Source organism: Gobius niger, assembly GCF_951799975.1.
Source record: "Gobius niger genome assembly, chromosome: 16".
Lineage (NCBI taxonomy): Eukaryota > Metazoa > Chordata > Actinopteri > Gobiiformes > Gobiidae > Gobius > Gobius niger.
In genome coordinates this window covers 21,966,384-21,984,180 of record NC_136867.1, presented here as the reverse complement: position 1 = coordinate 21,984,180, position 17,797 = coordinate 21,966,384, and the positions used below count along the sequence as shown (strand labels likewise).

The 17,797-nt window shown below is 41.5% G+C and overlaps 1 protein-coding gene across 1 annotated transcript in view; it reads left to right on the top strand.

Moving 5' to 3' along the window:
* LOC306976382 (protein phosphatase 1 regulatory subunit 37) overlaps window positions 1-17,797 on the top strand; it is a gene marked incomplete at its 5' end in the record, with an annotated part of 93,620 nt that overhangs the window by 31,515 nt on the left and 44,308 nt on the right. Inside the window, 5 exons of the mRNA XM_079574299.1 lie at window positions 6-153; window positions 3,007-3,162; window positions 3,619-3,731; window positions 7,739-7,880; window positions 8,491-8,657. Coding sequence (XP_079430425.1) covers window positions 6-153; window positions 3,007-3,162; window positions 3,619-3,731; window positions 7,739-7,880; window positions 8,491-8,657 — 726 coding nt within the window. The remainder of the gene's footprint in view (window positions 1-5; window positions 154-3,006; window positions 3,163-3,618; window positions 3,732-7,738; window positions 7,881-8,490; window positions 8,658-17,797) is intronic.

Sequence of the window (17,797 nt, the reverse complement as noted above, 5' to 3'; positions counted from 1 at the left end):
TACAGAGCATGCGCCTCTCCAGGTTGGACGTGTGTAATGTGCCTCTCGTCGAATACCCGTCCCAGTCTCTGTCTAAAGCTCTGCTGACCAGCCGGCTCTCCGTGCTGCACCTGGACAATGCCAAGCTCAGCGGCCTGCCCTTATTCACTCTAGGTGCGACCACATACATATAGTATTCCTATTGTCCCGTGACGCCTGTGTGTGAAGGAGTGAGTAGCTTTTGTGTCGTGCGGCCAGCAGGACCAGATTTCGACCTTCGCCTCTCTCTGCGGGTCGGGCAGGATTATGGGCCTAATCTCTCCTCTGTCACTTTACACACCACTGCACAGAAAGGCACCGGCAGCGAGGAGTCAGGACGCACCCACACATTCACCTAAAACGAGAGGTTTTGGTACAAATGCTTCCAGTTCAGGGGTAAATGCTTCACAAAGAACCCAAAATGAGATCTCAGAACCATTATGTACTGGCCAAAATCAGTATTCTTGGCTCTCATAAGTCTCTGTTCTTTTTAGAATTAATATAAACATATACTAATGAATTTATTGTTACCTATTATTGACTCTTTGCATGAAAACAAAACTGCGGCATTTCCTTTTGGGTAGTATGACAACATAGAAGATTGAAGCCACAATTAGACAGCTATTATTGTGCAGTGCTGCCAAAATGTGCTTGCGTCTCCACTGAATAAAAATATATTTAATTTTCAATTTACTTTATTGTTACACAAAAAGAAAAATCAGCGTCAAGTGCCATCTCTCATCTCTCCTCCGCTGGGAGCAGAGACAGATCCAAATGGACACAGTGGGCTGCCCACTTGTCCCAACAGCCCCTTGTTCCTCAAACCAACATTTTGCACCACGTCCTGGATCTCTTTGATATTTTCGGGTCTCAGAAGCCGGCCCCACCTACACTCCTCCGCCGCCCCACACACGCCTGGCTCCCTGCTCCCTCCCCTTCCCTTCCCAACAGGGGGTCCCGGCTCAGGATCATTGCTTTCGATCGGAGGGGCCTGTGATTGCGGGATTGGGCGCTCGCGGCGGAGTCGACCGGATCAATCCCACCGATTCCACCATTTGGTTCCCACTGTGACTGATGACAATGTTGGCATTCCACATGCAGCCCGCCAGCCTCCATCAAATCTGCCCCATCGATCAGGACAGGAGGGCAGCGCAGGGGCCCGGCGACACACGGACAACACGGCCGCGTGTGCACAGAAATGCCCATGGCACACTCCGCGCAAATACAAAGGCTGTCTCCACAAACACAATTGAAAGCTTTGATGGAGTACTAATGAACAGGCTTTGACAATCGCAGGAGCATTGACTGAGGGACCAAAGGTGTGTGGGCTTGAGGACTCACTACGGAGACACAGGGACACTTCATCTTTACTGCTATAATTGAAGCAGGCGGCGCCCCCTGCTGTGCGCTCTTTTTCATGCTCGCGTCCGCTTTCCATCAATCAGTCCATCACAGTCACAACCCACTGGTCCGCACTTCAGGCTCGAGCAATATACATGGCAAATAAATCATTATTTATCCACTTTGCCTCATTCCCACAAGGGGTCATTCTGGGCTAAGTCCTGTCCGTAACTATAGCTTAAGGCTACAGTGTATTTGCGAGGCAGTGGGTGGACAAAGAAGTACAGAATCATAAACATCCATTCCTCATCTCGATCTTTTATGACATTATTTTCAATTGACAACTTAACAATGTCATTAAATGGTATAGCAGTAAAAAAAAAAAACACAGTAAGTAAAACTCAAACTTAATATTAGACTTTTACACACGTTTCGAGATACATTTCATGCTGTTCTTTGTCACTTCTTTTACTTTTATCTTGAAATTCAGAATCTCTTTTTTCCCAAAAAAATATCTGATGGTAGGCTGCCTGCTGCTGCGATCAGTCAATCACAGAAGACATTCATTCTCTCCCACATCTGGCCAGCAGTAGAACCACCAGCCGCCTCAGTGTCCATCCTCCCCACCATCAGCGTTTATGCCTCCAGTGGGAGATCTTCATCCCGTCAACTCTTTCACATTGGGCATTCATTGCAATACTGACTGAGTAGGGCTTCACAATATGTGGGGGAACAATGTATGATTTGTTAACTAAATTGAATATTTCAACACAGCACATTCCATTAAAATTCATTGTTTGGTTTTCTTTAATCTAATTGTGTCATAGCAAAATTTAAATGCTAGATTTGGACTAAAATTGGCATAAATTAGGACACACACATGCACACACATTGAAATTTTGCTTTGTACCGTCCGGCTGCAATAGCAACAAATAAGGGAGGAGGTGGGAGCTAGGGGTCAGCTTGATTTAACAGTCTAATAGCCTCAGGATAGAAGTGCCTCCTCTCTAAAAAAAAACATTTAGTGAATCTCAGTCAGGTGGAAGTCCTCAGTGATTTTGAGATAGTGGGGCTCATGTGTTACCTTCCATGTTTTCCGGACTATAAGTCGCTCTGCAGTATAAGTCGCACCAGACTTATACTCTTAACTGTACGAGATGTCAAGTTGTCAAGCCTCTCCTGGCTGCACGTTGTTCAAGCACCCATTTGCGAACTCGTTCCTCTAGCTTTTAGCCCGCAATTAACTTTTTTTGCTTTCTTCATTGATGTAAAAGTAACCTCCGCTTTTCACCAGTCCCTCACAAGTTTCTCGCTCACTCCAAACTTCACCGTTTTTAAAATGTTCAGTGGTGCAGTAAGTAAGTACTGTATTTGTCATTTTACAACCGTACAGGAGCAGCAGATACTGGTGCAAAATCCTAGAGTTCTCTTTTGTGGTGAAATTATATATTTTTATATATAACTCGCACCTGAGTATAAGTCGCACCTCCAGCCAAACTATGGAAAAAATTGCGACTTGTAGTCCAGAAAATGCGGCAATATGTATAGGTATTTTGTGCAGCCCTACTTCTAAGTGACATCATTCATTCATTTATTATAAGCCATTCATCACATCATCATTGCATTTTGTTCGTGTTTATGTAATAGTTACTGCACTGAAGTCCAACAGAAATCTCCAAGAGCTCCACCTCACCCACAACCTGCTCAACAGCTTCCAGGATGCACTGCAGCTCGGAGACCTGCTCCGCTACAACGACACGCTGCGCAAACTCGAACTCAGCAACAACTTGATTGCCGATGCTGGTAATTTCAATTTACACAAAGTTCATTTATATCGTAACTATTCTCTGACAAGTGTTCTTTAATGTGCATGTGGACATGAAAAAAGTGTGGTTAGAAGTTTATACTAATTTTTATGGAAATGTTTCACACCTTTTTGCTTTTCCACACAGTGTAAATCAAATAAACAAACAGGCAGATGTTCAGCCATTCATTTTATCAAGGTGTATCTCTGTATATGTCAATTTAGTTTTGTTTTTTTATAGCAACTTCTTTCACGGTAAACTATGTGGGAGGGGTCATCATGTCCATCTTAAATATTGTCTAATTTATTCAAACTTACTGTATAGAAAAGATCACAGACGCCCGCAGTAACTAAAGAAACGCTCTCACTAAACATCTGCCAGTGATATTCAGATTGCAAAATGAGATGAAGGCTGTCATTGAAGATCAACAAGTAAAAATGTCTGACTTTTGCAGGTTTGGAGGAGCTTTGTGACGGCCTCAGGTGGCAGGCGGCCGGGCTGAAAGTGCTGATACTCAGGAACAACCAAATAACGGCAAAGGGCATGGTCCATCTCACCAAAGCACTGGTAAAGAAATGTAATCGGATTTGAAACTAGAGATGCACCAATCCAGCTTTTTTTTTGCCTCCGATACCGATGCTTGGGCTTTGAGTGGCTGCCGATATCCAATATTAACTGATACCAAGAGACTTTCTTAAAAGGGGCTGCTGTGAATGAAAAAAGTGAGTGACCTCTTTCCTCCATTGTGAAAAACATTATACTCAAGGATCACTTTTCTACTAATTATACTTGGGGATATGATAGCCTATTAGTTTAGCTAAATTAACTCACAGCATAGTGATGAGCAAAGTGATCAGATCATTACAATTTGTGCATTATAAAGACAAAATGATCAGAAGCTCATGGGTTCGAATCCCAGCTCCCACAAATGCAGACTGTCGTTGTGTCCTTGGGCAAGACACTTCACCCTACTTGCCTCCAGTGTCTGCGTACATTGGTGTATAAATGAGAGTGTGAATGGGTGACTGGTTCCTTAGGTAGAAAAGTGCTATATAAGTTAAGTCCATTTACCATAACATGAATTATTGCATTTCATAAACTTAAATACAAACACTTAGCCAATCCAGCAGGGGCTATATTTAATCAGGCGATCCTGTCCTAGCCTTGATTAGTAGCCACTATCGGATATTTGTTTCCGATACCCAATATTGAATTTTTCCCAGTATTGACATTCAAACTCTATCGGCACTCAAACAGTATCGGCTCCAATATCTGATACCGGTATCGGATCGGTGCATCCCTATTTCAAATTCATTTGAAAATACAATTTGACTGGTCGCAGTTCAAATTCTTTGATCAAGGAAAATAAGACTATAAGATGTTTTGACTGAATTTTGCGGCCGTCTCCACAAACTCTAAATCTTTACTTACACCAAACCAGTTTTCTGTATCACTTTTTAATATCTCGAGCAACACCTGCTCATTCCATACTCCTTAATCTCACGTGTGGTGACAAGGTGCAAATTAACAGCTGCAGTTCACCGAACACTTAAAACTGTCTAATCCAACTTATGTTTTTGTTTCTCCGCTCAAAAATTCACTCTTCGTTTTCATATCCTGTACGCTTATGCTTGAGCTCTATAGACTCTGCTCATCTCTTGTCCATTTGAAACCTGCTTCATCTGGTGTTGAGACAATTAAAAGCACTGGGCTGCTTCATCCTCTCTCTAAAAATGTCCCTCCTCCGCGTTTCTTTTTTTTCACTCCTGTACACTCCTAATAACATGCATTCCTTCCGCCTGATTGGCACCATAAACTGCACCTTACTGTCATGTGAGTGGCCATTGTACAAGTCAAAAGGCTAGAAATTAAAGGCTTACACACACACACACACACACACACACACACACACGGCGTACACTCACTTCCCCTGTCGAATTCAGCGGTACCAAAAGAAGGAACAGTTTGATTCAATAATAGATGCGTGCTAAGGAGGGGCGCTCTTGTGGCCTGCCAGTCACTGAGATAAGTAGATGTCCTTGCGGGCCGTAATGATGATAATTAAAGCTGGTCTTGTCGAATATGATGAAGTGCAGAGCTGTTATTAACCTTTCTGAATGGTGTAGCCGCACTTTTGCTGTGTCCTCTTGACTCGCTGGGCACAAAGACGAAGGCCGGAGAGATATTTTTCCATCAATTTACTTTTGAAACCAGTCTCGGTTATTATCATACATCAGTACTGCACATTTCATAACCTTTACTGGTCCAATATAATGCCTTCTTCAAACACTTGGGCACTTAGTCATTGGTGTTGTCAGGTGTGATATTGTCCATGTATCAAAAGGTCCTCCAGGGCAAGGGGGCGCTTTCATTAAGAACACTTGAATCTGCCACTCTCTAATTGCAAAGGAATGAAATTTAGGCTTTGAATTGTAAACAGTGTGTATTAAAGACTAAATGCATCAGTTTTATGTAGTGTTTTCCTGGAACATTCAAAGACACTTTACAGTGGGAGGAATTTCCTACATTTTTACCTAAACTGGTCATAAAATGTCGTCTGGTCTTTATTAAATTCAACCTGGATAGACTCAAACAGACAAAAGCAGCAATTAGGACGATTTATTTGCATGGATTGTTTTGGCGATCAGACCCCGGCAGTAGACATCGATGTATGTGTTAATGTCCGAATGGACGAACACTCAGAGTTAGGGATGTCTTCCCCGGAGCCTGGACACTGGTGGTGGTATAGAGACCCGTGGAGAGGCAGCAGGGAGAAGCCGTGGGTAGGAGAGGTGGAGATGGACGGTGGAGGCGGGTCACAGCACAGCTGGAAAGCGAATATCCATGATTGCTGGTGGCTTAAAAGCAGGACCGAGGATGATGATTGGCTGCCATGGAGGTGCGGCTCTTACACTGATGGGTTGAGGTGGAGGTGTGGCCCTCACGGAAGCGATCATTGGCTGGAGGTCGGTGGTGCTGAAATTAGTCTCCCAGGTTGACTTAATGCCTAGGCTTCATATCACAAAAATGAGTAAACAAACAGTGTCTGCTTAAACTGATACCACCCAAACAATTACATGTCATAATAGTCTTATTGGCCATAACATGTAAACATTCACAGGACAGCGTGGAATAAGTGAGTACACCTTTTTATACGAGCGATCACTGTCACTGTTTACTTCCGCAATTTTCGCCGGATGTTTTGGTGAATGGTAGGCAACAGCTGATGCATCCAGGCCTCTAACACGGTTTTATAAAATGATAGATCTGTTACAGCGCAAGAGAAGCAATGCCCTGTTTATGAACATTGTTTTTAGCCGATCATAGTATTCTTATCATTTGTTTAAAACGTAAAATGCCTACCACGCTCATATTTAATCGCTGGTCCAGCCGAGAAGCTTTTGGATTTGGATCAAGCCAAATGGGAGGAAATGCACTCGGTTAAGGCGGGAGTTAAGAGATTGAGCATTTTGACGGTTTTACATTTCGGAAAATGTATTGGGAATTTTCCGCCCCTTTGGAACACTAGAAACCATAAAGAGTCAGTAAACCATAATATTGAACTTTATTGATGCTATTGATTGGAGACAAGCTCGAGCCATGTCTTTTACTAGGCAGCATTATAACTTACTTGAAAACTTGAAGAGTTCGAGTTGAAGAATTCCCATCGTGTGCCCCCTCTAGCACCGTGCAAGTTGTTTATTTCTGCACTTTTTTCATTAAGAAGGGGTATTGTCGACGGCTGTTTTGTGCTTACATTTCTGGTGCCTTCTCGCCAGCGTGTCATGTGTGAACGCTCGCTGTGTTTCTGCGGTGGCTTCACACTCGCTGCTACCCCCCTCAAACTTCTCACTCCAACCCTCCCGCGGTTTTTACGTTTGACAGGCTTCAGCCATGCTTGACTCTCACGCACTCTCAACCACGCACTCGCCTCTTTAATTGTCTGCTATTATCCCCTGTGCATATCCTTTTGAGACCCTCTGCTTCCTCGTCTCCTCTCCTGCCTCTTTCCTTGCCCCAAAAGCTATACTCTGTCACACGAAAAAAGGGGGTGAGGAAAAAAAAAAAAAAAGGATTTGTTGTCACCGCAGTGCAAATTATCTGAGAAGACACTCGCTGGATGTCGTCTTCCGTGGCTTGCTTTTCCGCCCCCGTGATCCGCTCTTCCAAAGCGGTGACCAGAGGAGGTGGCCAAGCAAAAAGCGGTGGGTGGTGCGCGCTGTTGGGGCAAAGTAAGGCCCCTAGTGCAGACAAAAACTCCCACAGCTTCACGCTCCAGCTAATCAACCTTCGACGCTAATGTGGCTCCGGAGACACGTAACACAAGTTCTGAGCGTTTTAACAAGAGAGGGGGAAAACAGTTTGGAATGGAATAATAATCACCGCATAATAATAATGATGATTAAAGCTTCTCCGACTGGAAATGTGGGGACTGCAGAGGGGGCACCAGACAGTCTATTCCCTACTACACTCACTTTTTTAGACGGTTTCAACAAGGGATGCAACTATATTTGTGATACTACAGTCTCACTGTATTGTTTTCTTACCATGCGTAATTTGTTTTGCTTGTGTAGCCAGTGCTGCGGGTGCTGCAGGTGCTAGACTTGGGTGAAAACGCCCTGGGGAACGAGGGGATCCACGTCATCAGAGAGCCCCTCATGGCAAACTGCTCACTCCAGCAGCTTGGCCTGGCTCAAGCCAATATCACATGTGAAGGTAAGACAATCTCATGAAAGTGTCTTGATTGCACATTCATGTAACACCGGTAGGTTGGGACTATCGTTAGTTACTTGCTACTTACAGGGGGAGGAAAAAGTGAGTGCACCGTTTGGAATTCCTTACATTTCTGCCTGAATTGGTCATAAAACTGATCTTTATTAAAATCTAAAAACTGAGTTAACAGTGTCTGCTTAAACTAATACCACCCAAACATTTACATTTTATCATATTTTTATTCAGCATAACTTGTGAACATTCACAGGACAGCGTGGGATAAGTGAGTACACCCCTTGAATCTGGCTGAACTGCAGCAGTTTTATAAAGAGGAATGGTCCAAGATTCATTCTGATCGTTGTGCACGTCAAAACAATTTAAGACCACATTTTATGTCCAATTTAGGGAGAAATGTAAGAATAACAAACTACTCACTTTTATATTCTGATCTGAAAACACAGTGAGGTATAAAGAGGAAACTTTGGCTTCTGTCTCTCCAGAATGAACTCCACAAAGCATCTGCATTTTTGTTATGTCAAAGTATCTCACAGGTATAAAAAGGTTGCAAACCCCTGCTGGATGGTATGTTTTGTGGCATATCTGTATGTTGTAGGTGCGGTGGCGTTGGCTGAGGTTCTGGCAGAGAGCCGTCACCTCCAGAGGCTGGACGTGTGTCAGAATGAGGTGAGGGTCGGGGGTCTGATGGCTCTGTGTTTGGCCCTGAGAATCAACCGCTCCCTGCTGCAGCTCGACATGGACCAGGACCCTCCTCTGGAGCAGGTGAGCGGACTCAAATACCAGAGGGAGGTAACAACTGAGCATGTTGGGGTTTTCAGTTAATACAGTGCTGCCATATTATGATGTATTGAAGCATCAGTGTATCAGAGTATCAGTGACTCCCTGGTGTATCCATGTCATGTTTGTTCTAGTTCCAGTTATCCAAAGGCCTTCGCTCTAGTTACAAACCATTTTTATTTTATTCCATTTTAGTGCCCCTCACTTCTTAGTTGTGTCCAAACTCATTCTTAACTTTCCTAGCACATTTCTAACTTCCAAATTCTTGACAGCGATGAGTTTATAAGCACAAATACGGAGTTAACAATATACTGAAGGAGGACAAAACAAATTCCATTCTATGAATGTAGAAAAATCATGTATAGGGCCTTTAAAGATGGCTGAATTGTTCAATCAAGTGGTAGGAAAATCTGCATGTTTCACAAAAGTACATTATCATTATGTCACTTAATTCACTGGTTCTCATTGCCACTTGCCTAAAATTTCTGATACTAAATACTTTTGATAGTGAAGTACTCTGTATGATCAATCATGAATTACTGGATATTTAAAGCCACACTACGTAAAATTTTACCCAATAAATGAAATTGAAATACAAGCATTTATTTTATGACAGATACTTTCATTATTGAAAAATACATCATAAATGTACAAACATATGCTTTTGCTCAGCTCTCCTAAGACATGACTGTGACTTTACTGGAAGTGGGTACGTCTCCTGCTCGTCTCCATGGAGATGGACTCTAAAGTCAGCAGAATTTGACATTTTAATAAGTTAGGTCCTCATCCAAATTCATTCTTTGACTACACACTGCAGAAATAGAATTTTCTGTATTAAGCCGCCCATTAGGAGCATGTTTTGTACTGATGGCAACAGTATAGTCCAAAATGTTGCGCTGTTCCTTTAAGTGTTTTGACATGATAAACTGCAAATGTCTGAAAGGGACTATACACAGTTTAAAAAATGTAAAATAATGTATTTTCCTCCCCCTACATGTTCCAGCCATGTCCTAATGTGTAGATTGAGCTCAGACCTGTTCACCACAACTGCCTCAAAAAATTATGAACTGTCACTCAAAAAGGTGTTCGGGTCCGAAGTGCCGTCATGCACAAGCTTCATATAGAAGGTGCAGTTACACGTATGACCTGAGATGGCAGTAGTGAGTATAAAATGGCAAACTTGCATCTAGCCCCTTTAAGTTGACATTTATATTTCTACTTTAGTCACACCTTGTCATAACAGGTTGATGATGAGCCCTAAGCTACAACAGGTGAGGCTTGTTTGGATATATTTTGTTTTATCCTAAACTGTTGAAGTTTTCAGTAGATTATCAACATACCAGTTAATGCAGTGCTGCCATATTGGGACATATTTAATATTTCATAGTATCATTGATTCCAAGTCCTATGGTGGATCCATGCCATGTCTGTTCTGGTTCCAGTTATCCCAAGGAACATAAAACATATTTAGGTCAATACTATTTTCATATAACTCCTTTTCACTTTGTTGAAAGCTCGTACATCACATCACATGTAGCTCTCTTCACATCTTCATCTCAACAGGCTCCGGTTTTAGCATTTACACTTAACACACAAACGTATTATTTCATTCATTCATCCTCAGTGGCACAACAGACTCTTGACTCTTTTTTCCCCACACGGCGAGCGTTCAAATGACTCTCACCGCCGTCTAACCGATAATTAAGAGATAGCGGCGACTTGACGAGCTCTCCATCATAAACAAGTTGTCCTTTTTTCTTATTTATCCCGGCGCTGTGTGGTCACAAATTTGTCACTCGGATTCCAAACTAAAGTCGCAGTTCGTAAGCGCTCCCTCTCCCTCTCTCTCTCTCTCTCTCTCTCTTTCTATCTCTCCTCTCGATTGCACCTTCCGTCGGCGGCAAAGGCCCGAGGAAAACGATGCCATAACTTTAATACATGCCCCTGCTGGATTCGCAAAATAATTACCCGCACTTGCCATCTGTTTGTCATGATTTTATCTCCGCTAACTTATTTGCATATTAAAGCATTAATTAAAATCTCCAAGGAGCGGAATGCTTACTTTAAAATTAACTCTGAAGGCGATCCGTGCGCAGCTTCCAAAGTTGTTTTATTTTTGTTTGCAGTGGTTGTTTTTGCCGTTTGTCTGCCGCAATGTTTACACGATTAAGTCCGATTTATTTATTTACTTTTTTTTTTTTTTTTTTTTGAAACGTTTCCTCCGGCGAAAGTCGAGCGACGAGATGTGCCAGATTTCAGAAGGCTTTTTTTAAAAGATTTTTTCACCGTGGTTTGGGTGATTGTGTGTGTCATTGATGCCTAAACTTCGCTGGAATCTTACGCCTCTCTATTTTTCTACGGCCGCACACTTGCAACACAAAGTAATATTTCAGCTTTAGTTTAGTTATGAACTCGTTTGACCCCATTTGATATCCAGGTTAAAATGTTAAACACACTCAACTAATATTTAACCATATCTTATTCTTGTTATGATATTCTTATTCTTATTATTATTATCATATCCTTAACCGCTTAACCCAAATCGAAAGCTTCTCAACTGGAGCATACAGCCTATAGGCCAGAGGAGCACCTCATTTCATTTTTTATTTTTTTCATTTTCATTCATTCATTCATTTATTTCAGGCAATGGCACAGAAAGTACAGTATACAGTATGTAAACATGATGATTGAGTGGGAGGAATATAACATATTTAATCCCACCCCCAGTTCCCCATTCAGAGATTAATACATTCAACTTTACTGTTACCTTGTTCAAGGATTATTATACAAATGTTATATCATGGTGGCGCTACCACAGGTAAAAAAAATACCTGAACCCTTGAAATAGGGCTGAAACAACTAATCGATTAATCGCCGACTAATCGCTTATTGAAATAGTCGACAACTCTTTTAGTAATCGATTAATCGTTTTCTGGTTCACACAGACTCAAATAGAGCAGTATTTTTGATGAAAACCTACTTTGTTTTTATAGTTAGGGTCTGTAGTGTTTTGTACATTGTAAATTTCATGAATGTCCGTCTGTGTCTCATCCAATCAGAAGCAGAATTAGCGCCAAGAGCCTCCAACAAACATCTACTTTAAGTTTATTCAGAATCAGAATAGTTTTTATTGCCATTGTTTGTAAACAGGTTCACAAACTAGGATTTTTTCGTGGTGAGACGTGCAACATTAAACATAGAAACATATAACACATATAACACAGAGTTTAGATAAAAATAAGCTTTAAACTATAAGGCTTTAGGGGCATGCATAAGAATATTAAAATAAATCAATAAGATAAAAAATAAGAGGTAAAATATGGTAAGACGACAACAATTGACAAAAGAATGGGATTGGATTTACATATTGTGTAGGTGTATAAAGTGATACAGTGACAAAGTGATATAGTTCTAAGTGCGGAAATACCACATATATTGCAATAGAGCAGATTATTGTCTGTACTGAGCTACTCCATCAACACGTCCTCAAGCAGCGCCACTTTAGCAGTATGTGATAAAAAATTTAAAAAAAAAATTCCTACACCATTCACAGCCAAGCGATTACAAAAGAATTGGCGTAGTTGCAGGCCTAATTTGAAAGCTAAGACCTACAAAGCTGATCGTGACATTTATGTTTGGTTGTCGCCGTGTATTTGTCACATTTTTTAAGCTTTTTTGTTTGTGTTTTCGTCTTTTTTGTTGTCACTTTTTGCTACTTTCTTCACCGCTTTTTTCCTGCTTTTTTTGACGCTTTTTTATCGTGTTTTTGTCATGTTTTATTTGTGTTATTGTTTCTTTTCCGGCACATTTTTGTTGCTCTTTTTTTTGTCTTAGCATCATCCCCTTTTAATTATGTTTTCGTCGCTCTTTTGTTGCCTTTTTTGTTATTTTCACCCTCGTTTTTTTTTTTTTTTTTTTTTTACTTTAGAAGCTTTTAGATTTGGGTAAAGCCAAACTGTAGAAAATGTAGCACTCAGGTGGGGGGCTAAGAGGGTAATTCAATTGAAATCACAGTTAGACTGACTGCGAAATCTGTTTGTTCCACTGCTGCACATATCAGTCATCACTCAAACATGTTCATCTCCGGTTCGGCTTTGCCCAAGTCGAAAAAGCTTCTCCACTGGATAGCGTTTTTGCCATGTTTTTGTCTCTTTTTTTATCTGCATTTTTGTTGCGTTTTCATCTATTATCCGTCGTATTTTCCATCACTCTTTAGTCATGTTGTTGTCGCCGCTTTTTTTTATCGTGTTATTTCTGGCAATGTTTTAGTCGCTCTATTGTCATGTTTTCGTCATGTTTTCATCCTCGCTTTCATCGCTATTTTGACACTTTTTTTTCCGAGATCTGTTAAAAGCCGAACGGGAGAAAATGTGCTGGGTTCAGGTGTGGGTTAAAAGATGAAGTCACTGCTCCTCGACGTGTTTTTAAAGGGTCTGGATGCAAGTTGGCCATTTTATACTCACTACTGCCACCTCAGGCCATACGTGTAACTGCACCTTCTATATTAAGCTCGTGCACGACGGCAATTCGGGCCCTTTTTGAGTGACAGCGCAGGATTTTAGAGGCAGTTGTGGTGAACAGGTCTGAGCTCATTCTACACATTAGGACATGGCTGGAACATGTAGAGGGAGGAAAATACTTTTTTTTTAAACATTTTTAAACTCCCTATAGTCCCTTTAAACGTGTGAACCAAATTGCCATTTTTTAAAACTCGCAAATCTAATCTAAAAAAGCCAAATAATACACCCTTAATTCATTGTAAACCAGTGAAACCTCCACAAATTAGGATTAAAACAGGAACATATGCCTGTTTCTGCAGTGCATCTTTCCCCTTTCTTCTCCCCTCTCACTTCACACATGCACCAAAGCGTCCATATTGCTCTGGTTTTTTTTTTTCTTCTGTTTTTTTTTGTCCCTGCTCCCTGTAAGCCGCCGAGAGACGTGATTAGCATTTCCACTATTGTCGGGGAGTTAGTGCGGCTGGATATTTTAAGGGGGGGGGGACGACGACGACGGTAATAGGGGAATTTTTAAGCTCTGTCAGGTTTCGGGAGTCGCGCGCTGCTGGGATTTGTCTTGGCATGGCATATCCAGGTGGGAGGAGTGACGATTGTATTAAAAAGCAAATCTTTCCATCAGAAAGCAGCGGGTGGCCAGATCAAGTGTTCGCGCTCAGCCACGTTCCCCCAGGTCACAGAGGGATACGCGAAAATTTCATTCTTGTGTCGGGAAATAAGTGTGGGGTTTGGAGCGCGAGTGAGTGACAGAGGGGGTGATGGCGCCACTTTTTTGGTTGTTTGACGCTTGATATTTTACTATTTTACTTTGTGTGTACACGGGACGCTAGAGTGGCTTTTTTTTTCTCCCTTTTTTTTTTTTTGCCGCGATGCAGGAGAGGCACATACTGTACTTAAAAAGAAAAACAATCCAATTTGAAATGCCGCTTCTATGGCGAATGCTGCTGCAATGTTACTCATTATTTAGTTCTGAGAAGCTGAAGTGTTAGTGGCTTCTCTTTCCCCGCCTTAACCAAGTGCATTTGCTCTTGTTCGGCTTTACCCAAATCAAAAAGGTTCTGGACTGGAGAGCAACAGTGTAACGCCTCATTTGAAAGCTAAGGCCTACAAAACTGATCGTGACTTTTTTGTCACATTTTCTCGTGTTTTTTGTCACTTTTTTGTTGTATTATTGTTGTTTTTGTCACTTTCTTGGCACTGCTGCGTTTTTTTTTGCCTTTTTTTGAAATAAGCTTTTAGATTTGGATAAAGCCAAACTGGTGCTCAGTTAAAGTGGGGGTTAAGAGGTTAAACTCATATGAAACCTGATAATGAATGTCCTCCTTCCTCCTGGACAATGTTGTGTTACTTTTAACCTGTTATCTGCCAGTTTAAGGTTAGGATTAAGGTTAGCAATTATGCAGATCCAAATCTCAAAGCGTAAACAGAAGAGCTTACAGCCTATATGCCAGTGTGATGCCTCATTTGAAAGCCAAGACCTTCTAGTTTCTAAAACTATGTGTAAAATTTGTGTGAGTGAAACACCACTTACATTACATTTGCCGTTTCTAAACCCAGTCATAACCCTGACCCCTGACCCTAACTCCCTGATCAGGGGGATGGCAAGTAACAGGTTGCCTTCTGCCTCAACCAAATGCATTTTCTATAATTCGGCTCTAACCAAATCTAAAACGTTGCAGCCTATAGGCAGCTCATTTGAAATGACTAATCCAAGCTTTGTTCTCGTTATGATTGTCACGTTTTTGTCCTTTTAGTTGTATTTTCATCATGTTTTTGTTGCTTTTTTAACATGTTTGGTCACAACAAAAAAGTGACAAGAAAGGGGCAATAAAGCAAAGAAAACATTAAAAACACAACTAAAACAACTAAAACATGAGAACAAAAGACAGACACAAGTGCCTGCTCGGGTCAGGAGCAGGCAAATGGTGAGGGAGGGCAGAGAGAGGAGATGACCAGAACTAACGCATTACAGCTTTGGAAACCAGAACCAGATTACCCGGGCAAACAAAACAAACGTTATGTCATTGTTATGAATCTTTCTTTAGATGTCGCAAATTAAAGAGACTATATTAAAAATGTTAAAAGTAAGTATTTTCCTCCCCCTACATGTTCCAACAATGTCCTACAGGTGGAAATTGTGCTATAACCTGGTACAATGCATCTCTCCCTTTGAGGTTAATGTATATTGTACACTGTCCCTGCTCAAATAAAAAAAAAAAAAAAAAGAATGAGCCCAGATATGAAATATAAAATCCTGCACTGTCACTCAAAAAGGTGTTGATTCGGGTCCGAAGTGCTGTCATGCATGAGCTTAATATAGAAGGTGCAGTTACACATATGACCTGAGGTGGCAGTAGTGAATATAAAATGGCTAACTTGCATCTAGCCCCTTTAACCTTTGTTATTGTTGCTTTTCCGGCACGTTTCTGTTGCACTTCTCATCGCTCTTTTGTCACTTTTTGTTTGTGTTTTCTTCTCTTTTTTGACACTATTTTGATCCTTTTTTCAAGAAGCTTTTAGATTTGGGTAAAGCCAAACTCGAGAAACTGTGGCCTGTTCAGGTGGGGGTTGAGAGGTTAATCTCATTCACATTATTTATTACACCCTAAAAAATCGCAATAAGATATTTTTTTTCCTGCATTTGCTAATCTGGATCCTCATGTCTTTGTTTACAAGTGTCTGATTTTTCAAGTCTGTGTTGGTATCCGCTGCTCCATTTGATCGCTGGCCTGTTTGCTGTTAATTATTAAGTATTTACCCGTCTGAAATATTCATGCAGCCCTGGCCCGGTCGGGCTTTTTCAAGGGGCAAGTTCTCTCTGTAGCCGATGCAGGGAGGTGCTGTTTATGCGCCATAGAAATGTGCATCAACTTCAGTTAATTCAGGATACTTTGACTGATTTTGTGTTCGGTTTATTATTGGCTTGATATTATTTGATTCTCTAACTGGTAACTAGATATTATTGTGAGGTGGTCCTTGGTGTGAATTGTTCGAGAGCCAGCCTACGTAAGTGTTTTCTTCCGTAAGTCCTCTATCTAAACAGTGTCCTCCTTATCAGGCACTGTGTCAGTAATAATGAACCCTGTCGTCGACCGGCCGCTTCTGCCGCTGTTTACCTGTTTGGAGTTTCAATATTTGCTTTCGGATTTGGCCGAGCGTGAGAGAGAGTCTTGTTCGCGGGCGGAAGAGTTCAGAAATAATGTCCTCTTCTGAATGTCAGGCGGAGCTGTTAGACGGAGCGGTCTGGCTGAGTGAGCGGTAATTGCGGCAAATTTAGCGTGTGGATGAAGGCGACAAGAGGGAGGGTCATTGGTTTTAGCGGTCCTGGACAGAGGAACTCTTTTTGTAGAAGCTATAGCCTTGAGCTCATTGTTGATGGTTTTTTTCAGTCTGATTGTACACATGTTTTAGTCTAGGTTGAAAGTTGAAAGCACGTCAGAAGTATCCCTGACATGAAATCATAGAATTTCCTCCACAATACAAGTAGGACTGTACATGAAGTGAGATTTAGCATTATCTCCCTGTGCAATACTTACTGTACACAACCTTGTTACAACACTGTTCCCTCTTAAAGGAGAACTATTGTAGCTCATGCCCCTAGAGGCCACAAGTGCCACTGCAGGTGTCGTTGCATGTTGCGTGTTTTACTATTAATTGTCTGAGAGAGTAAATACTACGCTGACAGAAAAGACAAAGGGAGAGAGGGATCTTGTACATTGTGCCACAACCCAATTATACGATGGAGATATTTTTTTTTTCTGCTCAAACTTGGTTGTAAATACTGCTAAAGGGGAGCTAGCCCACAGTTAGCTTTGCCCGCTAGCCTGTTAGCTTCTTCTGATTGAGATAAACCGAGTAAAAAGGTTTTGCAAAATGTTCATCATAAACCTGTCCATGTCATCAACCTAGAAATGCAAGCCAAAAGTGATTTTGTAGACAACTGAGAGCAGCAAGGGAGATGTTTTCCATTGTGTTGGGGCTGCCGGGTCGAAGGCAGGGAAAGTTGCAAGCGTTGTTTTCAGGCTAGACACACCAGGGGGAGATGAAATACCCCAATCATCCCTTGTATTACCCTTAGAGGGACTGTAAAAAGGATTTATTTCTGCTTTAAAGGCCCTATCCCTCAATTGTTGATTACAAACTGTGAAAGAGGGAACCACTAAATTAAAATGTTGGTTGTGGTCCAAACTCATTCCTAGCTTTCCTAACATATACGTAGGATCCCACTTGTGCAAGACAACTAGCCCGTAAGTTCACAATATCGTTACATAGGCTTTCTAATTAGGCACACAGTGTTTATCTTTCATATGTCTGAGTTTACAATATACTGAAGAAGGACAAAACAAATTTCATTCTCAAAAACTCAGGTACAGTGCCTTTAAGTTTTCTATACTGATTATAAACACCAGTCCATATTTCCTGGATTTTATTCCATTGTAGGAACACGGAACTGTCATCCACATTTACAAAGTCCATCACTGCACACACAGTTTTCCGCTCAAAGTGTGTTCATCATAGCACCTTTGCTTTGCTATCATGCCTTTAAATAACAGTGGAAGTCATCCCCACTACTGCCTGCAGAGGGCGATCCAAGCCAAGCTCTGTTTC